Source organism: Lactuca virosa, chromosome 7 (genome assembly GCF_052849685.1).
Source record: "Lactuca virosa cultivar CGN04683 chromosome 7, Lactuca_virosa_CGN04683_v6, whole genome shotgun sequence".
Taxonomy (NCBI): domain Eukaryota; kingdom Viridiplantae; phylum Streptophyta; class Magnoliopsida; order Asterales; family Asteraceae; genus Lactuca; species Lactuca virosa.
This window is the reverse complement of record NC_136432.1, coordinates 245,487,349-245,509,747: the sequence shown is the minus strand read 5'-3', so window position 1 is coordinate 245,509,747 and position 22,399 is coordinate 245,487,349. Positions and strand designations below refer to the sequence as shown.

Here is a 22,399-nt window from a genome sequence, read left to right as displayed (position 1 = left end):
TTGAGGAAGATATTTACGTCGAGCAACCATATGGATTCACTGTTGAAGGGAAAGAAGAGAAGGTGTGCAAACTGAAAAAAGCTCTCTATGGCCTAAAACAGGCCCCGCGCGCTTGGTACAGTAAAATAGACTCTTATCTCGTTGAGCAAGGCTTTGAGAGAAGCAAAAATGAGCACACTTTGTACATAAAGAAGTAAGGAAAAAATGATTTGCTTATTATATCCCTCTATGTCGATGATCTTCTTGTTACAGGAAATAATTCAAAGATGATCCTTACATTCAAGGAGGAGATGAAGAAGAAGTTCGAGATGACCGACTTGGGTTTAATGAATTACTTTCTTGGCATGAAGGTTCAACAATCAGAAGATGGGATTTTTATTTCCCAAACCAAGTATGCAGAAGATATCCTCAAGAAGTTCAAAATGCAGTGTTCCAAAGCAGTAGCAACACCCCTTGTGGTAAATGAAAAGTATTCTAGAAATGATGGAAGCAAAAAGATTGATCCTAGACAGTACAGGAGCTTAGTTGGAAGCTTGTTATACTTGACAGCAACACGACCAGATTTAATGTTTTCTGCAAGCATGTTGTCAAGGTTTATGAATAAGCCAAGTGAAATTCATATGGGTGCTGCAAAAAGGACTCTAAGATATTTGCGGGGTACTACTGATCATGGAATTCTGTATCAACCATGTTCTGATCCGAAGTTAATTGCTTATTCTGATAGTGACTGGGGTGGTTCCCAAGATGACATGAAAAGCACCTCAGGTTATGCCTTCTCATTTGGCTCGGGAGTGTTTTCGTGGATTTCCAAGACAAGAAGTTGTAGCTCAGTCCACTGCAGAGGCTGAATATATTGCAGCTTCAGCTACTGCTAATCAAGCTGTATGGTTGAGGAAGATCTTTGCAAACATGGGATTCAAGCAAGATTGTGCTACTGATGTGTTCGTTGACAATAAATCAGCCATTTCCATTTCAAAAAATCCAGTTTGTTTCAGTAAGACAAAACACATGAAGGTCAAGTTCTATGCACTTCGAGATGATCAACAGGAAAAACTTGTGAAGCTTGTCCATTGCCCCTCAGAGTTTCAACTTGTAGATATTCTAACCAAAGCCTTGCCAAAAGGGAAGTTTGAGTTCCTTCGATCCAAACTTGGTGTTACAGCAAAAGTCTCAAGGAGGAGTGTTGACGCATGAGACCTTTTGTGTCCCCACATTTAGTTCTTCACCTGTTTTAACTCTTTCATTTAAAGCTTTGCATCAATTAAGAAGATGTTAGGTTGTAAGAGACCTCTGAAATACTTCACATCGACTATAAATATTGTTCCTGTTCAGTTTGGTGTGATTATCCTTTCATGAAATAAAAAGAATAAAGCTTTCCTCTCTGTTTTCACCCTTCTTAGAATTATCTATTTCTAACACATATGTTGGAATTCCATCTATTAGCAATGACTGTTTTTGCCGTCGATAATGCCCTTTTTATAGTAAGTAGTGGAGACGTGGGTCACCTTTGAATATTCAACAATCACAAAAGTCATAGCTTTGAACTTTGAAGAAGACTACTTGTATCAAATCATTAAATAATGACACTTTTTTCCATTTAAGCATTCTCCACTCGAAAGTATAAGAAGTATACGAAACATTTCTCTTACACACCATAAACACAAAGAATGAATTCTTTATTCATGGAGATGTGCGTTATCATCCACATATTAATGCTCATTCTTTCTACAATTTCCCTTTTCCCGGTTGTTGCTTATGGTTCTACTGATGAAGTCGCTGCTCTTCTAAAATGGAAAGCCAGCCTGCAACAACAAAACAATATTTCTGCATTATCTTCATGGATATCTCTTCTTCCCAACAGTAGTCAAAACAGTTCTACGGCTCAAATGATGCCAACTAAGTTTTGGTGCAGTTGGTATGGCGTTTCGTGCAATTCTTATGGAAGCGTAACCAAACTTAACCTCTCATCCTCAAGCTTAACGGGTACACTAAATAGCTTCACCTTTTCATCATTTCCCAACCTTACATATTTTGAAATAAGCTTAAACAATTTTTCCGGGATCATCCCAACAGAGATCAGTAACCTGTCAAAACTTGTTACTCTTGATTTTGCTTTTAACCATTTTTCCAGTGTAATACCTTCAGAAATTGGGCTCTTGGCAAATCTTGAAAGGCTTCATTTGTTTCAAAATCAGTTAAATGGCTCGATCCCACATGAGATATGCAATATGAAGTTTCTTTCTGAGCTTGCTTTGTATGCCAATGCTCTTACTGGTTCCATTCCTTTCTGTATAGGTAAAATGACCAACCTCAGTTATCTATTTCTCAATGATAATAAACTCGTAGGTTCCATTCCGTATGTATTAGGAAACCTCTCAAATTTAAGTGAGCTGCACTTGCAGAACAATTCTTTAACCGGGATCATTCCAAAGTCTCTTGGATATCTGAACAAGTTGATTATATTAAATCTGTTTAGCAATAGGATACATGGCCCCATTCCTCATGAAATAGGTAGTTTGAGTTCGCTTGAATGGCTAAATCTTAACGATAATAGTCTCACGGGGTCAATTCCAAGCTCTTTAGGTCGTCTTCAATCCCTTACCCTTCTGCGTCTCTACTCGAATAACCTTTCTGGTACCATTCCCGAAGAGTTAGGAAACATGATATCGCTTGTCAGTCTGTCTGCAAATAATAATCTACTCAATGGTTCCATTCCCAAGTCATTTGGCAAACTCATACAGTTAGAGAGTTTGACTCTCAGAAGTAACAAATTTTCTGGTCGTCTTCCACAAGATTTGGGAAATCTCAAGATTGTTGTGCTAGAACTTTCCGAAAATCAATTTTCAGGTTCTTTACCAGATAATATATGTAATCGAGGAAGATTAGAGTTGTTGCTTGTAAGTCAAAATAAGCTGACAGGCACGATGCCCAAGAGCTTGTATAACTGTACAAGTCTAGTTAGAGTACGATTCGAGGGAAACCAGGTCACTGGAAATATATCCCAAATATTTGGTGTTTATCCTCACCTCCAATTCATCGATCTCAATGACAACAAGGTTTATGGGGAACTTTCTGATAACTGGAGTAAGTGCAAAAATTTGACCACGATGCGAGTTGGCGGAAATGATATCAGTGGTAGGATACCTCAATCTCTGGGTAATTCTACTCAAATAGAACTACTTAATCTTTCATTTAATCATTTGATTGGGGAGATCCCAAAAGAATTTGTGAGAATGAATCGATTATTGAAACTGTTTTTAAGCAGAAACCAACTTTCGGGTGTACTACCGGTAGAATTAGGATCACTTGGTGCACTCACTCTCTTGGACCTGTCTATGAATAATTTTTCAGGGCCCATCCCTTATACTTTGGGAAATTGTTTAAACCTCTTTAGTGTGAACTTGTCCAACAACGAATTTACCCATGAAATTCCAGTAGAATTAGGGAAATTGTCGCACTTGTCGGTTCTTGATCTGAGTCGCAATTCATTCACTTCAAATATACCATCACAAATTGCAAGTTTGAGTAGTTTGGAGAGGCTCAATGTTTCTCACAATAAACTCTCGGGGAATATTCCAGAGTCCATGGAAGCAATGAATGCTTTGTGGAGCATTGACGTATCCTACAATGAATTGGAAGGTCCCATTCCCAACAGCAAAGGCTTTCTGAATACTTCTCTAGAAGTTTTACAAGGGAATAAAGGTTTGTGTGGTAACATCACTGGATTACCACAGTGCGACAATGATTTGATAGTGGAAAAGCATGATAAAAACAGACGCCAAAAGCTTGCACTTATTGTTTCACTTCCCCTTCTTGGAGCACTTCTACTTCTTAGCATATTCATTGGAATGGTGATCTTGGATCACCGCAGAAAGAGGTTGTCCTCAACAAGACAGGTGGTAGAGGATCGTGTCTTGAATTTCTTTTCCATATCAAGTTTTAGCGGAAAGGAAACATATGATGAAATCTTGATGGTAACACAGGAGTTTAATGAAGCATATTGTGTTGGAAAGGGAAGATGTGGAGCGGTGTACAAAGCAAATTTGACATCGAATGAGATAGTTGCTGTTAAGAGAATTCATTCATCTTTGGATATGGTTGATCGTAATAGCTTTTTACATGAGGTTAAAGCATTAACTGAAATAAGGCACAGGAATATTGTGAAGCTATATGGGTACTGTTTACATACAAAACACTCATTTTTGATTTATGAGTACCTGGAAGGAGGTAACTTGTATGAAATGTTGAGGAAAGAAGCTTCTCAAACTTTGGGCTGGACAAAGAGAGTGAATATAATCAAAGGTGTCGCCTATGCGTTGTCATATATGCACCATGACTGCTCACCCCCAATAGTTCATCGAGACATCTCAAGCAAAAATATTATGTTGGACATGGAGAGTGAAGCTTACATATCAGATTTTGGCACCTCCAAGATTTTGAATCCAGATTCTATCAATGAGAGTGCCCTTGCTGGAACATTTGGATACCTTGCACCAGGTTATGACTTTTTCCTTCTCTTTTTATACATAAACTCCAGAAGTCGCAACTAATTCATTTATGTATTATTTTTCCATTTGTTTTTCAGAACTTGCTTATACAATGAAGGTAACCGAAAAGTGTGATGTGTATAGTTTTGGGGTTCTAGCACTAGAAGTGATCAAAGGAGAGCATCCAGGTGGTGTTATTCCCTCTCTGTCAGATGGGAAGATGAAGCTACAAGATATGGTAGATCAACGTCTTCCAGTGTCGACAGAAATAAAGAAGTTGTTGACTAACGTCATACTTTTGGCAATAAGATGCTTGAATAATAAACCTGAAATGAGACCGACTATGTATTATGTTTCCAAAAAGATTTCAGAAGACTGTAAAGCTTTACTGTAAAATATTTAAGGGTACCATAAGATGTGCAATTGTTATAAAGGTGACCCCATATTGAGAGGGAGTTTGACATTATTTCTAAAATCACTTTTGGACTTTTAATTTTTTCAAAAGGTTTAATAACCTAAAAAGGTAACAACTTTTAGTCTTTGTCCATATTTAGGTAACCAATTTTTATTTATTATTATTATTATTATTATTATTATTATTTTTAATTTCACTATTGAACTTGTTTGACCTGTTCAAAATAGGGTAATATGACTGCTAATTACGGTAATATTACCCTAATATGAACAAGTCAAACAAGTTTACTGGTCAAATATATACAAAAAAACATGGTGACCTAAATATGGATAAAAAACCAAAGGTTTTTTTTACCCATTTTGGTAATATTGAGTTCTTTATGCTAAGTGCAAGTATTATAATGCCTACTAATTTGACATGGAATTGGGTTATCGGGTCTTTGTGTCAAATCCGGAGTTCGATTTTGCAGCCATGTCCTTTGATATCTTGCCTCGATATGTGATTATCACACTTCCAAAACATAGATATAAAATCAATATAAGAGTACAAAATGAAAAGGATATTTTGATCTCATATATATATATATATATATATATATATATATATATATATATATATATATATATATATATATATATATATATGTGTGTGTGTGTGTGTGTGTCTATATATATATATATATATATATATATATATATATATATATATATATATATCGCAATGTGAACGCTATGTGTGTGTGTCTATATATATATATATATATATATATATATATATATATATATATATATATATATATATATATATATATCGCAATGTGAACGCTATGTGTGTGTGTGTGTCTATATATATATATATATATATATATATATATATATATATATATATATATATCGCTATGTGTGTGTGTGTGTCTATATATATATATATATATATATATATATATATATATATATATATCGCAATGTGAACGCTATGTGTGTGTGTGTGTCTATATATATATATATATATATATATATATATATATATATATATATATATATATATATATATATATATATATATATATATATATATATATATATATATATATAGACACACACACACACATAGCGTTCACATTGCGATATTTTTCGTTTTTTCTACAATACTTAATAATGCATTTATAATGTCAAGTTGGTTACCAAATCTCACCACCTACCCCGTTAACAACTCTACAAAACAACATACACTGTCTATATCACCTACACGATAGGCAACTTTCAAATTTATGATCATTATGATTGTAATCTATATTTTTTAAACGGCCTAAATTATGGCATATTATCGGGCAATCAAACATAAAAATGATGTTGTCTTTGAAATTATAATTAACAAAGCATGCATGAAAGTAGAAAAAAAATTCTTCTACAAGAAGGATAGTCAGGCCAAAGAGTTGCGTTCAACAGTTCTAAACATTGTTTTTGGGATGGGAATGTTGTTACATTGATAATCATCCTTAGAAAAAAAAAGTAAGTGGCCTCCTGATTTTCCTTTTTGGTGCATACTCTAATAAATGGAATCCAAAATCGAATACTTTCAAAGTGAAATATTGTCTTTATTAAGAGAGTAACGCATTGGGATTTAGAGAAATGTAAATCAGTTTATCAAAATACTATATATATATATATATATATATATATATATATATATATATATATATATATATATATATATATATATATATATATATATATATATATATATATATATATATATATATATATAGGGGAGTATCTAGTATGGCCCAAGGTAGGTCCTAGGACCTACCTAAATCTTCAATTTCATTTACAATATATATTATAGAAAAATTAGGAACTACCTTAGAAAAAATAAGGGACCTACCTTGAGTTTGTTTTTTTAAAAAAATGTCTTAAAAAATCATTTCAAAAGAAGAAAAAAAATAAGTTATTAGGATCAATTTGTTATTTTAAATTATGAGATTGATAACAAAAAATTAACCATTCTTAATCGGCACTCTCAAAATATCAATAAATAAATAAATTGTTGTAATAAAAAGAAGCCCACATGCTAAAGACTCTCACTATCCGTTAACCGCTTTATCAATGGACTAATAATCAACTAGTTTTTCATTAAAAACGCACTGTTTTTTTCATTTATATTTCAATCGTTTTGTTAAAATTTTTAATCGGTGATGTCTGGTCGGTTTTAACAAGTTGAACTGATTCGTTCAATTTTTTAAGGTACACGACCCGACCCGACCCCAGACAAGTGTTGTTGAATTTTTTTATTGGCTTCACTTAATTTGGGAACCATGTGATTTTTTGGTCTAGATTCGCCACTATATATATATATATATATATATATATATATATATATATATATATATATATATATATATATATATATATATATATATTGTGCATGTATGACCATACCATTCCATCCCAAATATGACTTCAAGATTCTTGTCACCAAACATATATGTGAGAATGAGTTAAAGTATCGATCATATACACTTTCTTCCTATGAAATTGTTTGCAAAATCTCCATGAAGCATGTTGGTAATAAACTAGCATTTCTTTGGATGATTGTAAGATGAAGATTAAGAACTAGAAAAGGTTTGTTTGTTTGGTTTACTATGAAAAAGATGAACATTTTCTTGGGGAAGAAATTTATCAGGACTAATAATTGTAAGGATTACTGGTCATTAATTATCGACGGCCAAGAAGTCAGAACTAATGGGGTGGGGTGTTGCAAAGATTAAATTACCCTAGCATACCCATTTCAACAACTCAACACGCACCAATCCCGTAAGGGAAAAGTTATAATTTCATTCCATAATACATCGTTCAAATATGATTTTGCACGAGACAACAATCAATGTTTTACAGAAAATTGTTTTCTCAAGCGTCAAATTAAAACTAAAGTTTATGTCATTTAAATTATAACATTTTCATTAGACAAAACTGCAAAAATGATCCTTGTGGTATGCATTTTTGCCTAGATTTGGTCCAACTCACAAATGTTTGGATTGTGGTCCTTTTGAGCTAGTTTGCTTATCATTTTGGTCTCTTCGAAAACTGAAAAAGACTAAAATAGCCTTCTAATATATATATTTTATGTTTTTTGTGACATCCCCATTTTCACAGTCAATTTAAAACTTTTTATTATGCTTTATTTATTTCAGTGTCTAAAACTTAATGTGGAATTTGTTCCTAAAGTATGATAATATCATTATCAAAGCACTTTCAAGGAAATGTTTTTCTCTTATATTTAAAATCATGGGATGTCATTGTTAATACAGATACATAAGTATAAACAATTCCTAATAGGCCTTACAACATATTATTATACTAATGGCCTCTAAACCCCTCAAATTGAAGAGTGTTTGAATTAATGTTTGAATCAATTGAATCTAAGAAAGAAATAACGAACACAAAGTTCTAAATAAGATCTTTTTAGCTCCGATTATATCTGAAATGCATAGCTAGGTTTTTTAGTATAGAGAGAAAATCAAAGTAAGTTCATAACTCTAGACCAAAGCACATACCCTATTTATAGGGTACATCAGATAATAAAAAATACAAGGACTCGACCTTAAGTATTGAATCTGGAAATGCCTTGTAAATAGATACCGTAAAGAAAGTGCGTAACTTTCGTTACTTACAGACACCAATCCTAAAGTAATAGCTTTCGACTACTCACTACTACTCCCACTCTACAATCTCCCCCATTAGTGAGAATAGTTGAAACTTCAAGCTATCATCTTTATTGTTTGTAGCTACTCCCTTCTAACTTCTATGTACCAGATAATGATTTTTTGAAATTCCACTTTGTCTTTGTTGTCATTCTTCTTGCAGTTATTGATGTGGATCAATAGATTCGAAAAATGAGAGTTTGAATATCTCTTATGATCATTCACTTGGAAAATAAATTTTGTCAGCTTGCCCTTCTTGTTCTTCCCTTGAAATACTACTCCAAAAAGTTTATGTATAATCTTACCATCTTCAAATTCATCAATGTTCATCTTCCCCTTTAACAACGATTGTGGCACATTTGAAGTTTTATTGACTGCCATAGCAAAATCAATATTTGTTATCACCAAATAATCATAATAGCTATCAAGAAAAGTCTTGATGTGACCAAATCTAATTATTAATGCATTTCTATTATCCTCTTCCACTTTCGATACATCAACATTGCATAAGATTTTCGTAACCATGATGAGATCATTTGGATTTATCAAAGGAAATTCTGCAATTGTGAACTCGAATGCCATATTATTTGCCCTCACGACAAGTTCTGCAACAATCCTCCAAATAACACATTAGGTACTATCGACATCACTTTGAAAATCTTTACCAATGAGCATACTTCCTCTTCATCTTTTCCCAAGACTGCATGGAAGCGAATCTTCAATTTTCTGAACTCGTTTTTGTCATTGAAATTCTCAGCAATTTTGAATTGAGTGAATGTGAACAACAAATGATTGATTGGGAAATCAAGCTTCTGAATTCTCGGTGTCATAGCTTTTCTTTGGTGTTTTCAAGAATTCATGATTATTATCAAGAAATTCTATCTCAATTATTTTGTAACACCAACTCTTTTTAGGATCACCTTTGTTTAAGCCAGGTGGATCATTCACCCTTTGGCTCAAAATATTGTTGATTTGTCTTTGTCTTGCGATCTCTATAGCTTGCAATATCTTCTTTTCTTCTTCTAACTTTTCAACTTGAATGCATTTACCTTTGTCTTTGGGATCGACATTAGAACTTGTTTTGACAAGTGCAGAACTCGACCCACCAGCTCCTTCATTAATCGAAATCCCTTTCTGTTGGACTCTCGATTGATTAAGATTCCTTGTTGTTGTAATCACTTGCTCCATTAGGATTGTTGTTGGAATTTGTGTAGAAATAACTCTCCCAACAACTAGGCTTGAGTCCTCACCAGATCCCTTAGATGAATCAACACCACTTTCACCCGCTTTCAAGGTGTTCCCAGGATGTTGAGCATTTTTTGGTAGACGAAGGACCAGATTGAGAAATGGAGCCAACTTTTCTTTAATACTTGTCTCAATGTTCGAAACCATTAAGGAAATGGAATCTTGAGAGATGGAAGACTGAGATTAAAGATCAACTTTCGATAAGGTTTCTTTAAATTCAGAAAGAAACTCTTCTATCTTTTCCAACACTTTATCATATTTTTCAACTTTAACTTTGATGTCTTTGGAATAATACATGTTGAACGTAGTGATATCTTCTATCAAACAAGTGGTTGCATTGGTAACAACATCAAATTTCATATGAAGCAAGTTGTAGTTATCATCTATCTTCTTAACCTCTTGAGACATCAAGGTTCGAAGCTCATGAACCTTAAGGTCAATAGAAGCTTTCATTTCAGACACCTTCTTCTAAAAAAGATCATGATACTCTTTTGCTGCTTCACGTAGTTTAGTAATCTCATATTCAAAATGCCGATATTGATTAGCCATTCTCTCGTCATGTTTCTTAGAAAAATCCTAAATCACAGTCCTCAATTGAGACTCTTGAGCTTTCAAAAGATACTCAAATTCAACCCCACTAACATAATTCTTGCCTCCAGTATCAGCAAAAATTTGAAGAAGAGAACTCATTTTAGAATTGAGTATCATGAATAGCTTACCCAACATGATCAACTCATCAACGATATCTTCTTCTTCAGGGTTGAACTGTAATTCAACAAACAACACCATAACATTATCATCATATGCACCGGTTTCTATAATGGTCTTCTCAGGTTCTGTTGATTGTGAAGAGAACAAAGAAGCAATTGGTTCTTTCATGACACTAGCAAATGTTGGAGAAAGAATTGTAGCATAAATTGGTGTAACAGATGTTTGTGGTGGAGAAGATGGTTGCGATGGAGGAACACCATTTGTTTTAATTGTAGTAGTAGTAGTTTTGACGGTCTTCATCCTTTCAACCATGTTGACATTTGTGTCCTTATTAGATAAGTTCAAAGTGATGTCTAGAGTTTCGACCTCCTCCAAAACGGACTCGGTATTCGATCCTTCGGGTGGTATGACTTTTGTCTTCTTAGGGATTGTTATACTTTGTTGTACACCATAATTGATGTTTGCATCCATATCAGATACGTTTGCATTGACATCATGATTACGTGTCTCCTTGAAAATCGACTTGATAGAGGTATCCATTTGTGGTGACACGTGAAATTGACCTCCCATATCTATATCATTGTCATCACTTTCATGATCTAATTCAAAAATAACATCATCTATCTTATACTCAACATGAGTTTGTTCTTGCTTCTTCATTTTGTGAACCACATCCAAAACACGTCCCTTTCGAGAGGCAGGAGAATTAGGAGACGAGATCTCCCTAATCACAACTCCTTTTCTTGTAAACTGAAGTTTCTTTGCCCTATTGGAACCCACCTTTTTTTACAATAAGTTCGTCTTGAGTATGAATTTCTATAGCAATTGTCTCAGACCGAGTGACAATTGTGTCCACTATAGGCTCAGCAGTGGATTCCGTCGGTTCATATTTTGATGGTTTCTTTGCAAGTTTCTTTGTTTGTTTAAGTACCCCTTTTCCAGTCTTAGTGGGTATGGTCTCCTTAACAACCTCTTCTACAACCTATTTTGGCTTCTCATCTTATTTCTTTTTATTATTACCCTTGGATGCTTTCGAAGAAGCTTCAACAACTTTAGATTGAGCCTTTGGTGGTAAAATACCAGATGGAGTAGGGTCCATTGAGGCTCAATACTGAACCAACAATTTATGAGTAGGATTCACTAAATTGAGCATCAAATCTGAAATTGGAGCTACTACAGGAAAAATTGTAGCGTCATCAACAAAAATCTTAGGAACAGTCATGGATGGAAACTCAGTTGTATCAACACCCGTTGGAAAAAGAAAATCTTCTTGAGTACAAACTTCTCTCAAAATCAATCCCCAAAACCTAGCACACGAAACTCCAGATGCTATTTTTGAATGAGAAATAGAGTTCCCAAATTCTTCCCACAACAAAGATGCATAATTCACATTAACCCCATAATACATCCCAACCATAATCAAATAAACTTCTAGTTTTGCCTTATTCAACCCAGAACTCCTTCCTATTAAACTTCTGAGAATAATACCAAAGAGAAAACTCCAAACACTGGGAAAACACGACTTCTTGAACAGACTTATAGTAGACAAAGTGGCTTGATGACCCATGGCGTTGAACATATGAAAACATGTTCAATAGCAACGTCATAGATGGTACCAAAAGAGGATACCTTTAATATTTTGGCGAACTGCATCTTTGTGAGTTTATTTGTCTTGTTTGAAATCACCTGGAACGTAACCACCTTGGTTGTTTTGTTGTAAACTATTGTAGAAGACGCTAAATATAACCATTGCACCGGGATTGCAAAAGTAGATGATAGTGCATGATGAATAGTTGAGTTGTTCAAAACTAATATGAGCATTCTTAGTTCTTTAGGGTAAGCTTCAAGCGAGGGATTAAGCCAGAGATTCATATGTTGAATCTTCATTATAGGTTGTGAAACCTATTTGTCATTGGTATTGAATTGATTAATGACGTTTTGTTCAACAACCATTTGTCGCACCCCCAAACCAAGGATGGCGGAAACGTCCGGGGGTGGGAATGACTTCATGTATAGTATCTGAACAACGAGTATAATAGTGCTCATAGTAAATACAACCATCATAAATATAATTGATAAAGTTACACCATAGTATGAGTTTACATGTTTCAAAAACAATTACATTATGATGACAAAAATGTATAAATTGACATCTTGCGTCCCATCCTCAAAAGCAGTTGATTACCTGTTTCATTGGTTTCCTGAGAATACAAGTAGTTTTGAAAGAGTGTCAACAATTAAGTTGGTGAGTTCATAAGCTTTTGGTTGTAGTGATTGTAAAACCCTTATTTGTAAATGTAACGTATACACAAGAAAAATCCAATATTTTCCTTATAAAATGTTATGTAGTCTTAAATCCCAAGACCGACTGTATGAGTGTGTTTCATAGTTGCAACGAAGAATGCAATTTTAAATAGATAAAACCCTTTTTAAAGTAGATTTTCCCGTAAACTTTATGTGTTGTTAACTCCCTATGTGAGTCGTTATAACCATACTACAACTAGATGACCTGCTACAACGTTTCTCAGGCGTTAGAATTTGTTATGACTTTTGTCAGCCATAGACCTGCAGGTCCCGCTGTAGGTAGCAGCTAGGTGTGGGGTGTCAATCCCAATACAGATCTATATACAATTATCACGCTCTCCCTACAAGAGATTCTGGTTATAACTTACAAGAATTTTTAACCCGTACTCTAAGAGTACAATTTGGAGAATTGTCTCACAACTTACGTTAACGAGTTTACGTGTGCTTTGAGTATAAAACCTTTTTGAGTGGTGGAAATAAATCCCCTCTTTACGTAGTATGTTTACAATGATAAAGGACTCTTACAATTCAGTGAATCATTTCTGTCATTTAAATGTAACTCATCAGAAAACACATGTAAAAGATAGAGTCATCAATGATAGACACTTTGCCTAACATGTTACAAAGTGTAAGTAGTAAACTGTGAACTAGTTTTTAACCTTTCTGCACCGTTTCAAAATGATCATAGAAAAATCATACGAAGTCGAAAACTGAATCCGTAAACTCTGAGAGTTTATTAATTGTGTCTAGTTTATTCATAATTTTTATTATGATTTTTAGAAGTCTCTAAATTGTGTGAAATTGTTTATATTTACAGGCTGGTCCGAATTCGTTTCTGAAATGATAGGCAGTTTTGTAAAAATCACCGTAAATTGTAGAAACATCGTATGGAGATGTGCAAATATTCATTAGAAAGTTATAAACCTGAACTACTTGCATTCAAAACAGTTTTGAAAGATATTAAGTTGAAGATGGTTAAAACAGTCCGTGAATGGGACTCAACTTTTCTGATGAAAACTGTTGTTTGTGTTTAGTTAAGTTTTTGGTGTATTAACTTGTATTCCCCGCCTTAAAACTAGAAGAAAACATGAAAATGTAGGGGTATGAACTCACCTTGAGTGATTTCCTTAGATGTATGCTGAAGAGAAAGGGTTTCCAAGTCAAGAACACTTGGTAGGAGCTTGGAGAGTTGAAGATCTAAGAACAATTATGGTGTTATTTGTTATGAAAGATTCATAATCTGAGTGAAGGAGTGAATAATGTTCAATGTAGGATGAGAATACTTTCTGAATGAGGGTGAAAAGCTCAAATGCAGCCTTGGAGTCTTGAGTTCTTAGAAGGAAGCGAACCTGCAAGGGTTCCGGAGTCAACATGCCAAATTCCGGAGCCAATGTGCAAATTCTGAAGCTCTTTCATGGTTCTGGAGTGGGGAGTGCGGAGTCATCAGCTTCTGGAGTGGATCAATGGCTTCCGAGGTGCGAGGCTTGTCCGGGGCGAAGTCCTCCTGCCGTATGCGAGATGGTCCGAAGCAAGGCATTCCGGAGCCACTTTCCGGAGTGAAGGAATTCCGAAGCTGAGGGAGAGGCGAAATTGTCCGGTTCTTAAGAGGGCTCCGGACCAAGAGGATTCCGGACCAAGAGGGTTCCGGACCAAGAGGGTTCCTTTGGGTTTTCTCCTTTGGTTTTGGGCTGTTTTCGACTTAGGAAGGTACATAGAGAGATTTGGGAGAGATTTCACATACTTGGAGAGATTTGGGAGAGATTTCACATACTTGGAGAGATTTGGAAGAGATTTCACATACTTGGAGAGATTTCACATACTTGGAGAGATTTGGGAGAGATTTCACATACTTGGAGAGATTTGGGAGAGGTTTCACATACTTGGAGAGATTTGGGAGAGAGATAGATAGAATGGGAGAGATTGAGAGAGACTTTGTCGGGAGCCTTTATTAATGTTTTTCTTCGTAGTTCAAAGACAGCAGACTTAGTTACATCCCATTTTGAGTGTTATACACCCCCGAAGGGCACGTGATAGTGTTTTATAGAGTTGTTACTTCCCTCATTCTGATTAGGGTTTAGAATTTTGAACATTTGAAACCTTCAAATGTTACTTTGCATTTAAGATTTAGAGTCATACATTAGTAACCATAAAGAAATCCCTAATCATATTAGCACTAGTTGAGTTCACCAGTTTGACTTGTTGACTTTCTTTGACTTAGACTTGACCAGAAAGTGACGGTTGTCACATTATCCCCTCGTTAGAAGGAATTTCGTCCTAAAATTAGTACTTTGACCGGGACTTCAAGAGTTTGGGAAGAGGTGTGGGTATTTTTGTTTCATATGATCTTCGCATTCCCAGGTGAAATCGGGTCCTCGTTTAGCGGTCCAACGGACCTTCACTATAGGGATGCGACTCTGTTTTGTTCTCTTGATCTCTCGATCCATGATTTCTATCGGTTCTTCTACGAAGTGGAGGCTCTCGTTGACCTCGATTTCCTCGAGTGGAATCAAAAGAGTCTCGTCAGACAGACACTTCTTTAAATTTGACATGTGGAAGTTCGGGTGTACGTTGTTAAGTTCTTGGGGTAGCCGAAGTTTGTATGCCACCGGGCCAATCCTGGCAAGGATTTCGAATAGCCCGATGTACCTTGGATTTAGTTTACCACGTTTACCAAAACGTATCGTTCCTTTCCATGGTGAGACCTTCAGTAGCACCCGGTCCCCAACCTGGAATTCCAAGGGTTTGCGTCGCTTATCGGCGTAGCTCTTTTGTCGATCTCGAGATGCTTTCAGTCTTTCTCGAATTTAAACTATCTTTTCCGTAGTCTCCCTTATGATTTCAGGGCCAGTGAGGGTGCTGTTATGGACTTGCCCTTTTGCCAACTGTATATCTCCCACTTCAGCCCAGCATAGTGGTGATCTGCACTTGCGGCCATAAAGAGCTTCAAATAGCGCGACCTTGATGCTAGTATGATAGCTGTTGTTGTATGAGAATTCAATAAGTGGTAGGTGGATATTCCAAGCTTTACCAAAGTCAATAACACAAGCTCTTAGCATATCTGCCAAGGTTTGAATAGTTCTTTCACTCTGCCCGTCGGTTTGTAGATGGTAGGCCGTACTCATGTCTAGCCTGGTCCCTAGATCTTTCTGTAAGGACTCCCAGAACCGTGAAGTGAATCTAATATCTCTGTTAGAGATAATGGATATCGGCACACCATGTAGTCGTACAATCTCTTTGATGTACGTCCTAGTCAACTTTTCCATCTTGCCGGTCTCCTTTATTGGCAGGAAGTGCGCGGATTTGGTCAATCTATCGACGATTACCCAAATGGTATCAAGACCACCCGTTGTCTTAGGCTGTTTGGTTATGAAGTCCATGGTTATTCGTTCCCACTTCCATTCGGGTATCGCAGGTTGCTGGAGTAGACCCGAAGGATTTTGGTACTCCACCTTAACTTTGGCGCAAGTTAGACACTTGCTCACGTAGGTAGCGATCTCGGCTTTCATGTTTGGCCACCAGTAGAGTTTCTTTAGGTCCAGGTACATCTTGTCCAAACCGGGTTGTACGGAGTATCGAGTTTTGTGTGCTTCGTTCAGGACGACGTCCCTAAACCTGCTGAATTTCGGTGTCCAAATTCAGTTCATGAGATAACGAGCTCCGTCGCTCTTGACTTCTAGATTCTTATACATTCCTCTTAATGCCTCACCCGCCACATTCTCAGGCTTTAAAGCTTCCAGCTGGGCCTCTTTGATTTGCATGGACAGGTGCGAATGGATTGTCATGGTTAATGACTTTACTTGGCGACCCGAGTATTCTTTTCGACTTAAGGCGTCAGCTACTACGTTAGCCTTGCCTGGGTGATAACAAATCTCACACTCGTAATCATTCAGTAATTCTACCCATCGTCTCTGCTTCATGTTGAGCTCTTTTTAATTGAGGATGTGTTGAAGGCTTTTATGGTCGGTAAAGATAGTACACTTTATTCCGTAAAGGTAGTGCCTCCAGATCTTTAGGGCGAATACTGTTGCTCCCAATTCGAGGTCATGTGTGGCGTAATTGACCTCGTGCGTTTTTAATTGCCTTGATGCGTACGCAATGACCTTTCCTCGTTGCATTAACACACATACACGGCCCTGGTTTGATGCGTCGCAGTAGACCACAAAGTCTTCGGTTCCCTCTGGCAGGGATAGAATCGGGGCGCTGCACAAGGCCTATTTTAATGTTTGGAAGTCGGTTTCTTGTTTCTCTCCCCAGCTTAAAGTTACACTCTTTTGGGTTAGGGTGGCAAGTGGTTTGGCAATCTTGGAGAAGTTTTGGATGAACCTCCGGTAGTAGCCAGCGATGCCTAAGAATTGGTGGATTTCTGTAGGCGTATTTGGTGCTGACCAGTTCTCGATTACCTTGATTTTGGAGGGATCCACGTGTATCCCTTTCTCGCTAACCACATGGCCGAGGAAGTCAACTTCTCGGATCCAAAATTCACACTTCGAAAATTTTGCATATAATTTCTCCGCCCTTAGTGTCTCCAATACCTGTCGTAGATGTTGGCTATGCTCTTCCTTACTCCATGAATAGACCTGGATGTCGTCTATGAAGACAATCATGAACTTGCCTAGGTAAGGCTGGCGCACCCGGTTCATTAGATCCATGAACACTGCGGGTGCGTTTGTTAACCCAAAAGGCATTACTACAACCTCGTAGTGGCCGTATCGAGTTCTGAACGCCGTTTTGGGAACATCCTCCTCCTGAACCCGTAGTTGACGGTATCCCGACCTCAGATCGATCTTTGAAAAGTAAGAGGCTCCTTGAAGTTGATCAAATAGGTCGTCGATTTGGGGTAAGGGGTATCAGTTTTTGATGGTAAGCTTATTTAGCTCGCGGTAGTCGATGCACATGCGAAACGATCCATCCTTCTTTTTCACAAACAGAACTGGTGCTCCCCAAGGTGAGAAGCTGGGTCTAGTGGACCCTTTGCTCATCAGTTCATTTAGCTGGCTGGATAGTTCTTGCATCTCGGCTGGCGCTAGACGGTAGGGCGCTTTGGCTACGGGGGTAGCTCCGGGGATTAGGTAGATTCGGAATTCGACTTGTCGTACGGGTGGAACTCCGGGAAGGTCTTCTGGGAATAAGTCCGAGAAATTATAGACCTCCGGAATGTCCTTGATGTTTTTCACCTCTTGTTTCTTATCCACTACGTGGGCTAAAATGGCGTGGTATTCCTTACGGGGGTACTTTTGGGCTTTGGCGCACGAGATGATTTGTAGGTTTGCACTAGGTTTATCGCCGTGGACGACAAGAGTTTCGCCACTCGGCAGATTAAGGCGTACGACCCTTTCGTAACACAGAATGTCAGCACGATTTGAGCTTAACCAATCCATGCCAATGATGATGTCAAAACTTTTTATTGAAACCGGCAATAGATTGATTTTGAATGAGTGATTGTCTAAAGTGAGGGTACACCCTGAGTATATGTCGTTAGTGCTTTCTGTCTTTCCATTTTCCATTTCTACAACGTATGTATCTTTTAGCGATTGGGGATTTTGTTTTAATAATTGTTTGAATTTGTGGCTAACGAAACTCCTCTCCGCTCCACTATCGAATAATATGCATGCATATGAGTTATTGAGGAGAAACATATCGGTAACCACCATGGGATCCTCCCTTGCTTCTCCCTGCCCTAAGGCCAAGATCCTTCCGACACCGCCGGTGTTTGCGTTTCTAGCTTTTGGGCAGTCCCTCTTGTAGTGCCCAGTTTCCCCGCAGCCGTAACAGGCTCGACTTGCTCCGGCGTTGGTGGCCGGGTTGGCTTGTTGGGCAGACGCCCTACAGAAACGGGCGGTATGCCCCTTTTTGTTACAGCTGTTGCAGTGCATTTCACGGAAAGGACCGTTGTGGTGAAAGTTGCACATGTTGCACTTGGGAAGGGTTCCATCATATTGTCTCAGTGGTGCTGGAGTGGAAGGAGTGGTCGCAGCATGGATGGTAACAGTTTGTTGCCTCTTGGCAGGGTCCTGCGCCAGTTGCTTCTTTTTATTGTTCCATAACTTTCTCTTGTTGTTCCCTCCTTTTTCTCGATCGGAGGTGGTTGTCACAGTGTCGTGGCTGGCCTGATGATCAATGAGCTGTTGTGCCAACTCCTAGGCACTGTCGAAGGTAGTTGGCCGTGAGGCCAACACGCTATGTTGAATCTGGGAAGATAATCCCCAGAGATATTGTTCCACCTTCTTGCTTTCCGGAGTGACCATCGCCGGACAGAGGAGTGCTAGATCATTGAATCGGGCAGTGTAAGCTACAAGGTCAAAGCCCGTCATCTTGAGACTCCACAGTTCTTGTTCTAATTTTTACACTTCACCCCTTGGGCAATACTCCTTCAGCATCATAGTCTTCAAGTATTCCCAGCTTATCGAATTAGCCACGACGAGAGTTAGAGATTTTACATGGCCGTTCCACCAAGTAAGGGCTCTGCCGGTGAAAGTGCAAGCTGCGAATTTGACTTTGTTTGCTTCAGGGCACACACAGATCTCGAAAATAGATTCGGTCTTCTCGAACCACTGCATCAAAGTGATGACTCCCCCGCTACCATTGAACGAATCGAGTTTGCATTTAGTGAAGAACTTATAGGAACACTCTCTCGAACGCCCTTGGCTATCTCCTTGAGTGGAGTTATTAGTACCGCTCCCTGTCCTCCTGGCACTGTCAGTGCTAATTTGGGACAGAGCAGCGGCCACTGCGGCCGTAACCGCAGCCTGGAACATAACAGGATCATACTGGGGAGGCGGCGGTGGTGGATTTGTTTTCATTCCGCCAGTGCGTCTAGCAGACCTACAAGGTGGCATCTTTCTGTCATAGAATTTTAAAGACGAAATGAGTATAAGTCTTTTAGTAATGGTTATTAGTCGGGTGTCATAAAACTAGGTTATTAGTTTTCAAGTATAGTATTTCTCGATTTTTCAAATGTTGCAAACAATTCATAGTAGGAGTCTATATGAATAAACTCATGAATTTAGTAGTAATGACTCAATTGAACTCTTGTAATCTTTGTTCCATGCCTGATCTACTCATAAGACCACTCAATGTATACTAGTTGTGTGTAACTAAGGTTCAATAGACTGTCGAACTTAATGAGTCTGCCCCGAGCTCACAACCAAACAAGGAGCAGGATCCAAGTCGGACTCACCATTTCTAATTCGATTGCCTCTTAATTACATATAACCTCGAGGTATATATTAAATAATCTTAGAGTTACCATAAGCAAATCGTTTGTAATGCTATGTTTTGCAATCTGAGGTAAACTCCCAATAAAATAAAATGCATGCCAATTTTCATTGATACAATTTAGTACATGTTCTTAGGAAAATTTGACCTTATAGAAGGTCTACATTATATCAACATAACGGAAAATTTTGACAGCACATAGACCCTTCGACTAGTGTAATCACTTAGACGCAGGGTCAAAACTACTTGCAGGAAAGAGTAGTCCCAACACATACTCGTAAACCTAATTTATAACAAAACGTGAGTAGTTGCAAGCACTACTCGAGGCGGGTGGTATCAGGTGGTCCCTTGTGGGCCTGGAGACGAGGTCGAGGCTGCCTGTAGCTCCGCAATTCGGCGTTCGGACGCGATCACTCTCTCCTCGAGAGCTGCGTGGCTTATCTGGTACTCCTTTACCTCCGCCCGAACGGTGGTAAGGTCCTCGATGAGTTGGTCCATTGGATAGAAGTCTCTTTCCAAGTCCCTGGTACGAGCATTTGAGGCTTCTATAACAGCGTTGAGATCCCGAACTTGATTCGCCATTTCCCGATTCTGGTCCCCTAGACTCGTGATTTGCTGGATCACGAATGGGAGAGCTCTGTCAGCCGGTCCCCCATGACTGAGGTCGTAATAACCCCGTTGATCGCCAAATGGTGATCATTGCCATTGTTGACGGCTCCATCTCTCGATCACTGTTGCCCAACGGGCTCAGGCCCGTTGTAGCCAAAACGGTTCGCAGGCACCCTGGCGACGTAAGGAGGGTTGATGACTTCCTCCTCCGGCTCCTCCTCTTCTTCTTCGTCCTCCAATTATTCTTCTTCTTCATCCTCTTCGAGGTCTTCTTCGGGCTCCTCCTCGAATACTTCCTCTGGATCCTCTTCCGGTTCTTCTTCTAACCAACCACCATTCCCCTGGTTCGGAAAGTAGGGGTCTCCGGGTAAATGAAATCCTGCCATGTCGTCTGTACGAGAATAGGGGTGTAAGAGGAACATAATGAATCTAGAAATATTGTGCTTAGTTAACATAAAATACTCCTATAGTACTTTAACGGTTGTGTTTGATTCTTAACCTGTTTCTTGTATGGGTGTTGGTAAGTTGATAGACTTGTTGTCCACTATGACTATCCCCCAACATATACTAGTCACTTCTCGGACGAATATAGTTGATCAGGCTATATTCCTCCCAGACTTGATTGAATATCCCAAGGCATGTTCACATTGCATAACTCCTCTATTTTTAACTTTCACGTTTTCCTTAGACGTGACACAATACCGGTATGCATGTATGTACTTATACTTTTTCATAAAAATAACGCTTTTATTATTTTTAACAGTATATTTGTAGGGAAAAACATTTAAATCAGAGAATCTTAGTCCCTTTGGGTTTATAGTTTGTATATATTATGTGGTTTGATATACTATGTTCACTATAAACAATGCTCTGATACCAATCTGTCGCACCCCCAAACCAAGGATGGCGGAAACGTCCGGGGGTGGGAATGATTTCACGTATAGTATCACAACAACGAGTATAATAGTGCTCATAGTAAATACAATCATCATAAATATAATTGATAAAGTTACACCTTAGTATGAGTTTACATGTTTCAAAAACAATTACATTATGATGACAAAAATGTATTAATTGACGTCTTGCGTCCCATCCTCAAAAGCAGTTGATTACCTGTTTCACTGATTTCCTGAGAATACAAGTAGTTTTGAAAGAGTGTCAACAATTAAGTTGGTGAGTTCATAAGCTTTTGGTTGTAGTGATTTTGGTTGTAGTGATTGTAAAACCCTTATTTGTAAATGTAACGTATACACAAGAAAAATCCAATATTTTCCTTATAAAATGTTATGTAGTCTTAAATCCCAAGACCGACTGTATGAGTGTGTTTCGTAGTTGCAACGAAGAATGCAGTTTTAAATAGATAAAACCCTTTTTAAAGTAGAATTTCCCGTAAACTTTAATTGTTGTTAAATCCCTATGTGAGTCCTTATAACCATACTACAACTAGATGACCTGCTACAACGTTTCTCAGGCGTTAGAATTTGTTATGACTTTTGTCACCCGTAGACCTGCAGGTCCCGCTGTAGCTAGCAGCTAGGTGTGGGGTGTCAATCCCAATATAGATCTATATACAATTATCACGCTCTCCCTACAAGAGATTTTGGTTATAACTTACAGGAATTTTTAACCTGTACTCTAAGAGTACAATTTGGAGAATTGTCTCACAACTTACGTTAACGAGTTTACGTGTGTTTTGAGTATAAAACCTTTTTG

General features: G+C 37.8%; 1 protein-coding gene across 1 annotated transcript; it reads left to right on the top strand.

The window, feature by feature from the left end:
• The first annotated feature begins 1,626 nt into the window (after nucleotides 1–1,626).
• Nucleotides 1,627–4,962, top strand: LOC145123772 (uncharacterized). The gene is made up of 2 exons (XM_079058980.1): nucleotides 1,627–4,497; nucleotides 4,586–4,962. Exons 1-2 carry the CDS (start codon nucleotides 1,668–1,670, stop codon nucleotides 4,879–4,881), a joined length of 3,126 nt encoding a protein of 1,041 aa, XP_078915106.1. The 5' UTR covers nucleotides 1,627–1,667; the 3' UTR covers nucleotides 4,882–4,962.
• The last annotated feature ends 17,437 nt before the right edge of the window (nucleotides 4,963–22,399 follow it).

Bases quoted from the DNA above. Each gene is read 5' to 3' on its own strand.
- LOC145123772 (XM_079058980.1), top strand. From the start codon at position 1,668: ATGAATTCTTTATTCATGGAGATGTGCGTTATCATCCACATATTAATG. The intron at 4,498-4,585 runs GTTATGACTTTT...TTTGTTTTTCAG, and splicing joins ATTTGGATACCTTGCACCAG to AACTTGCTTATACAATGAAG.